The 7,949-nt window shown below is 40.3% G+C and overlaps 1 protein-coding gene across 1 annotated transcript; it reads left to right on the top strand.

Annotated features, from left to right (window-relative positions):
• The first annotated feature begins 1,193 nt into the window (after positions 1 to 1,193).
• On the top strand, positions 1,194 to 5,347 carry c6h1orf52 (chromosome 6 C1orf52 homolog). The gene is made up of 3 exons (XM_040127699.1): positions 1,194 to 1,644; positions 2,687 to 2,897; positions 3,609 to 5,347. Exons 1-3 carry the CDS (start codon positions 1,357 to 1,359, stop codon positions 3,761 to 3,763), a joined length of 654 nt encoding a protein of 217 aa, XP_039983633.1. The 5' UTR covers positions 1,194 to 1,356; the 3' UTR covers positions 3,764 to 5,347.
• Positions 5,348 to 7,949: the final 2,602 nt, after the last annotated feature.

Raw genomic sequence — 7,949 nt, 5'->3', positions numbered from 1 at the left:
ATGTTAACGTGTGATCTGTAAATGTTGTTGTGGGTCTAACTTTGTGCTTTTTTTGATATATACTATTTTTGTTAGTTATGTGGTTGTTGGTGATGTATTTTCAACACATCAGAGATGTAATTGAACGGGAAAAAAAAAAATCTCATCAAGATCTAAAGATGATAAAACTAAAAAAGTGGGACACTTTGGCCTTGGAAGTGCTACTTTAGGTGTGTTTTGGTCGGTACTGGGCTCATTCTTCACACAACCTTGACAAATTATACATTGTCTGAAAGCTCTGAGTCTCCTGATTCTACCTTCTACATTTTTTTTTCACACAGAAGGTAGTACTACAGGCCTTATATTCTCTCTTTTATTTTGAAAAAAATAGGGGAGGCAAAAAACCTTACATTCCTTCCATGTTTGTGCCTCTGTAACTGTGGTTCAGTATCTCTTATATTCACCCTGACTTTTTGGTTGTAAAATTTGAAGTTTCACGTCTCAAAGGAGACCAGGGTCGTGTCTGTAATCAAAATAATAATGAATGCTCAAACGGCTTTCCATACAATAGCTGTCGTAGCAGCAGCAGCAGTAGGAGTATTAGTAGTAGTAGTACTAGTGTTAGTATTAGTAGTAGTATCAGTAGTAGTAGTAGTAGTATCAGTAGTAGTGGTAATAGTAGTAATAGTAGTAGTAGTAGTAGAATTGGTAGCAGCAGCAGCAGTAGGAGTATTAGTAGTAGTAGTACTAGTGTTAGTATTAATATCAATAGTAGTACTAGTAGCAGCAGCAGTAGTAGTAGTAGTAATATTAGTAGTAGTAATAGTAGTATTGGTAGTAGTAGTAGCAGCAGCAGCAGTAATAGTAGTAGTAGTAGTATTAGTGTTAGTATTAGTAGTATCAGTAGTAGTAGTATCAGTAGTAATAGTAGTAGTAGTAGTAGTAGTAGTAGTATCAGTAGTAGTAGTAGTATCAGTAGTAATAGTAGTAGTAGTAGTAGTAGTATCAGTAGTAGTAGTATCAGTAGTAGTAGTAGCATCAGTAGTGATAGTAGTAGTACTAGTAGTAGCAGTAGTAGTATCAGTAGTAGTAGTAGTAGTAATAATATCAGTAGTACTGGTAGTAGTAGTAGTAGTAGTATGTATGAGTTTTTAATCGACCTGCTCCTTTAATTAACAAACGCTATGAAAAAGCTTTACGACAGTTGTCACGACACTACCTACAAGCTTTACGATTGTTTGGGAGGCTGATTCAAAATGGAGTAGGGTCTATAGGTAGGAGCTCAACTGCATCAGGTTCAGCAGCTCTATTTTCATCTTTGCATCGTTTTTACTTTAACCCCATTTGATTCATTAGAAAATTAGTAACCATAGCACAATGTCAGAAGAAAAGAACTCCGGCTCTTTAGGTTTCTTCTCGAGCTACGACGATTTGAGCGACAGCAGCGACTCAGACGAAGAGGGAGACGGTCGGAAGAAGAAACCGGGGGCAGAAGCTCCTGGAAGCGGGGTCGAGTCCTCCCAATACGGGAAACAAGCGGCCGGTGGAGCTCCCTTACCCAAACCCGATGAGCTGTTCAGCTCCGTGTCTAAGCCTGCTTTCCTCTACAATCCACTGAATAAGCAGATAGACTGGGAGAGTCTGACGGTCAAAGCCCCCGAGGAGGTAAAATAAAAACACAAAGTAGATAGAGATGCAGACAGAAGTAGAGTAGAGTAGAGTGAAACTGTGGCTTTTGAGGCCCCCGGGCAGGTACCCACTTTGCCCGATTGCAAATCAAGCCTTGGTTACCTAGTTTATTAGGTACACCTGTGCTATCTAATGTGATCCAATTCCAGTGATGGTGTTTCTAATTTTTTGTCCATCATCATTTACAGCATATACATGTTGGTAACTTACATACATATGGCCACTGTGTTAGGCACACCTGTAAAGTCTGTTGCAGCTCAACGCAACAGCTGTTCCATAAATTCTACCTTTACGAAGTTTGTATTGTGTTGCGAATGAGTCGGTTTAATTATATGTTAATTACATAGTTAAATGTGTTGTTTTACTGGACTATATTATATTGAGAGATGTTTCTAATTTTTGTGCCCATACACGAGGACACCTCTGGATATAATGCACTCCAGCACAACACCACCACTAACTGCAAATCTGAAACGCATGATTAAATTAAAAGGTTTTTGACAGTGTCAAAAAGACTGAACATAATAGGCATCATGATAGCAGACTTTATTGCAGAACACAATTCATCTATTAATTGAATAGTCTGTCAAATGTCTGAAATAAAGTTTTTTTTTTTTTTAAAATCACTTGTTCCCAGAGCCCAGGTTGAAATCTTCAAATTACTAGTGTTTTCCAGGCAACAGTCCTAACCCCAAATATATTCAATTAACAGTCTCATAAAATGGGGGGAGTAAAGCAACAATTCTTCACATTTGAAACGCTGAAACCACTCTGCTTGAGGCTAATTGTTAGTATCTGCATATTACTACATAGGGACAGGGACAGAAGGATTTGAAGCATACAATATATGTCAACTCAGCAATGCTACGTGTTTACAGGAGAATTTACCTTCTGCCTAAGGGTTAGAGCTCATATGTGGGAGGCTTTAGTTGTGTAGTTTAGCCACGTTTCTAAACATTTCCTTTGTTAATTCCTCTAAGCCGGTTTTCCACATTATGCTCTTCTCTGTTAACTGCAGCCTGCCAGAGTGTTTAAGCCATGGAAGACAAATGCTGTGCCCCCTCCTGAGAGCTACACTGCAGAGCCAGAGAAGAAGAAGGGACCTCCTCCAGGTATGGACATGGCTATAAAGTGGTCCAATGTGTATGAGGACAACGGGGAAGACGCTCCGCAGCCTTACACTGGCAACGCCCGATTCCTACCTTCAGAGGAGCAACCATCAGACTCAGGTCAGTCCTGCAGGTTAATGACAGTGGGGCATTTTAAAACTGCTTGTCGGTGCTAGTGAACTGATGAAACGATCCCGGCCATAGGTTTCGTTCTCCTCGCTGTCATCACACCGGGTCTTTGGAAGTATTACTCCTTGGTCTCGTCGAGCATGTTTTGACTGCTGGCTGTAGTTGTAGACGAACTGTGTCAATAAATCTGCACTACCTGCACCTATTTAACCAGATTTATTGTCTCAGACAAAATTAAACATATTATTAAACACATATTAGATTTAAAAAGTGCCAATAAACATACTAGAGCCTACCACATCAATAAAGTTTATGTGATTTTTGGAGAGGTCTGTGTTAATTGCCCTTCGCCAACAAAAGCCACCAAAAAGGATCTGTGTGCTTGCATTTGTGAAAAGTGTGTGGACTGAATGGATGTAAACCCAGGACAACTTGGTAGTTACCCAGGGATACAAAACGCAACTTCACCTGCATTACTCCACCCACCTTGGTGGAAAATGGATGTTGGGAGCCTCAAAATTGCCAACCGAGCACAAGCTTAAAAAACAAGACCTGCGATAGCTCCGCTTTCTGCTTTGTTATAGTCTGTTGTTATGTTTAAGGAGTATGCTGTCGAGTAATTCAAAAATCACCATTTTCCACTCTCCCCCCAACCCCCCCAAAAATCCTCCAACCAACTGCTACCGCCCCTCTGGTGATCAGACGAGGAATCAGACAAAACGGCCCTCTCCGCCAAGAAGCGTCGAGTGGAGACCTTCCAGCAGAAGGAGAAGAGGAAGAGGGACTTGGGACAAGCCACCTCTGACAAGAACTTCGTAGAGGAAGAGAAAAGGATCCTCAGGCAAAAAATTGAGTGAGGCCTAAAATGCCTGCCACAAGGCATCAGTTTCTAATTTAAACCTTTTATTTCAGCAGTTTATGTTCACCGACATTAGCACAGTGGTCAAGTAGGTGGTTTGCTGCAAAGGTACGTGACCATTTTACCTGTAGGTTAACATGCTGTAATTTGTTTCAAATAACTGTCAGCACACTTGGAAGAAAGTCTTTATATCAATGGGGTGTCAGGCAAAGAGTGTATGGCCGTCGAAATGCTGACTGTTTTCCCAAGTTAGAGGAAAATTCAGGTATTTTACAGTCTGGGTCATTTTTAGTCATCTCTTCTAGAGACGCTGTAATGAGGCATATCACTAGACACAGCTTTGCATTGTGCACAGAGCCCTGGGCATTACCATACAAGTGGTCAGACAGATTCTTGTCCCAATTTGCCATCACCATTGCTTTACTCCAGAATATGTGGTTCAGACAACTGGGTGGAATGGGACTTGTTCAATTCTGTTTGATTGCTCTTGTCCCAGCAGCCCTGGATCCTTGCAAAGATGTGTATTACCATAACCAATAAAAAAGAAGGCCAAAACTAATAAGTTAAAACCTTGAATTTTGGTTAAAAAAGAAACTGCAGTTTTCCTATAAATGAGGGTTTAGCCGTCCTGCTGTGATCCATTAAACATTAAATGTGGTAATTTGGCTTTACCTCTTTTTTTTATTTAATTACTTAAAAACAATGATGTCTTGCTGTGGTAGTTTACTGGGTCTGTGTTTGTGAATTGTCTTGTATTTACTAAATATCTATTCACCACTGTACTATGACTTTGCTTGTGTTGTGTTAGTACAGTGTCTTTCCTTTTTAAAAATGTGATTTAAAATGACTGTAAATCTGTTGAAATAGTCTTTTTTTTCACAGCAGACATTTTGACTTGTCACAGTAGGAAAAGAGCAGTTGTTATTAACATTAACAATGGCTCTGATCTTTTCAAGTGTCCCACTAAGTCATGACAGTTTAACGGTGAGTCTGCATGCACCATACCAGGACCCTGAAACCAAAGCAGCTAAATGGAACTCTGCCAACCTTCATTTTATTATTTACACTAGTGTTTTTCCTGCTGTGACATGTCAAAATGTCTTCGGTGAAAAGGGCCCGTTACAATTTAAAGAAGTGCTTGTGCTTCCTACTTATGGGCACAAGGTGGCGCCGTTAAGCTACACTAGAATTCACTCCCTTCTCGTTCGCGGTGTAAATGTTGGGCACCCAAATCACAACCAGGGTCTTTCTATGTAAGTAGGGATTCTGTGGAAGGGAGTGCTGATCTTCGATTTGGAAGTTTGTCTTATCTCAGTTCTCTTGAGATACTTGATGCATACAGACTGTTTATTCAGTCTAATGTACCTTGTATTACACAACACTTTACATGTGTTCTGAAATAAACAAAATCAGCTTCCTGTATATTTAGTGTTATAAAAGAAGATTATTGGAACATTGTACCGCTTTATGTTTCTGCCAGAAAGTCTTCTCATTCACTGTAAACAGTTGAATATAGAGAATTGTTTTGTTTTCAGTGAGATATTACTCATCATAAACCACATAGGCTATTAAAGATATTTTACAGGAGAAAAGTGTTCTGTCAGTTATTTAAAGTATTTTTTAAGATGCGAGTGCGTTGTTGAACTCCACTTGTAGTCAGCTTGTTTCAGATAATGAATCGGCAGCAAAGAGGCCTAACCCGCCGTCCATCGCGTTCACTGAAAACCAAGTCTTAAAATTATTTTAAATTATTATTGTTAGTCTCCAGAGAGTAGACTAAACATTCCCAAATTCATTTGTTAAATATCTTTGTCCATTGGAGCAAATATAATGGTTTTCTAAGCACTGGAAAAAAAAAAAAAAATTGCACTTTGCAGCAGTTAAGCGATCAGAGGAATTCCTGGCTTATCTGTCAACGTGGGTTGACATGAAATAGTGGTAAATATGCCTCTGATAAAATTCCAGCCCCAAGGTATGTGCCTGGCCTTGTCTGAAATACGTACCTGGACCTGCGTAGCGGCAGCGGCAGCAGCAGCAGCAGCGGCAGCAGCAGCAGACTGATTTTATCGGCCATATTTACGAACAAATAACTCCTCTTTCCGTACTGACTGAGCAATGACCAGCGAGGTCACATTCATGAGTGTTTTAGAACTACTCATGTCGCTGTCAGCCCTGTAGCTGGAAATTTCCCAGAAAGTTAGTGTTTTGTAAAGGGCTATCCTTAGAAAAAGGTGTGAAGAACTTAAATTCCAGCTTTAGTTTTTGTGTTTTTGAGATGTTACTGTCTTCCTGGATTGTAGCCTCTTTGTGTTATTGAAATCATGTTACAAAAGCAAAGCATTTCTGTCTTCCCACTGGATGTCACACCTGACTGACCCCATCTTCATTTCATAAAAGAGATTATCGTGGCCTTATGTTACACTTGGTACCATCAGAGCGTCGCTCACTGAAGCCTTAAAAAGCTCTGATTAATGTGGCTTCATTAAAATTCTCTGTGTCTAAATTAAAATTTTAAGGTTTAGATTTTGTGGTCACCAAGTGGGCCTAAACAATTGTGACTTATTAACTATATTGAAAGAGTCTGCCAATAACTCAGAGCAAGTGTCATTCATTCTAGCCGTTTATCACTGTGACACATTTACTGGAAGGTCAAGACCTCATAACGGCCATTGAGTATTCAGGGACCTTTACTGAGCTGGCTGCCTACAGCTGCTACTATCTGACTTATGACATTTTCACACAGTCAGCACAATGACGCAGCTTGCATGTAAATTTAGTTCTGGCTGTTGTCTGGTGCCGCAGGGGGCCCACCGCCAGCGCCAGAAGAATACCCTTTCTCTCCTGCCTTTCTCTAATATAACACGGCGCAGAGTCTACCGCCACGTTGGAAGCTCTGCGAAGCTTGAAGACACAACGGTGCTTCGAGCCAAATGCTAACAGCAGCATGCTAACATGCTCACAGTTACAGTGCTAACACACGGACGGTTAGCAAGTGATATGGGATTGTCATTAGTTTTGCAGGCAGTTTTTCTCATAACCTCAAGTATTTGGCAAATTGAAATTTTGAGCTGGTGACTGTGCTTGATGGAAAAAGCCGGAGAGCCTCCAAAAGTCAGTAGAATCTGTCCTTTTTATGGACCTTGAATAAGGTCACAACAATCCATCCAAGAGATGTCAAGATATTTCATTCTAAACCTGAACTCAAGTCAACCTCACGGTAGCAGTAGGGGGAAACTCATTGAATCTCCAAAGTCGGCCGGAATCATCATCATCTGGGAACCATGAGCGTCTATAAAATTTCAAAGCAATCCATCCAAGGGTTGCTGAGATATTTCTGTCTGAACAGAAACAGTCTCTGGTGGACTGACAGACCGGCATTGCCGTTAATAGAGCCAAAATAAGAATTTATGGACTTGCTTTCTTGCATACTCGCTGCGTCAGTGTAGGATGCTGAATCCATGTCAACACAGTCACCGACTCATTGACTTCTCTAAAATCTTCACTCTTTCTCGGATGTTTTCTAGAGACAAACAGTTGCTTTTCACACCAGCAATCTGGCCGATGGTGTGAAACAGATGTTCAGCAGAACAGAAAACCTCTGTGGAGCAAGAGACAAACAGATCCTTGTACCCTGACATTTGAGCTTTCACTTCAGATTAGAAGCATGTTTACAATATGTTATCAATGTATTATACTGTGTAGAAAATAAAAAAGATCAAAGTCACCTCATGGCTCAGAGCAGGCCATGGTCCAAAAACCACAGGTTCTTCTCTCTTGGTCTCATATTGAGCGTGGAGTGGAATGTTCCAACGGATGGTCAGACAGTAACATAATATTGTAATTTACAGTAACATTGTGGTACTGGCGACTGATTGCAGATGAATATTTCCAAGTTCCCCCCTGTTTGAAGTTGACACACCCCTTTCATTCCTTTATACCACCCAAGAACATCTGTAAAGTTTCATCAGATACTCAGAAAAGAAACAGCATCAGTAAACAAGACTGGGAAATACAACATTTTTTTTTTTTTTTTTTTTTTTTTTTACACAAACTTTTCATTTCTCTCTCTGTAAAGAATTTCTCGTGCAGTTTTTTGGCAAATGATAGTCTATTTTGCCATACTTGTAAGCCCGCCCGCACCACTGGAAACTAGCTCTCATAGGCATGTTATATAAGCTGATTAT

The sequence above is a fragment of the Xiphias gladius genome, chromosome 6, assembly GCF_016859285.1.
Source record: "Xiphias gladius isolate SHS-SW01 ecotype Sanya breed wild chromosome 6, ASM1685928v1, whole genome shotgun sequence".
NCBI lineage: Eukaryota > Metazoa > Chordata > Actinopteri > Istiophoriformes > Xiphiidae > Xiphias > Xiphias gladius.
This window is presented reverse-complemented; position numbering and strand designations above follow the sequence as displayed.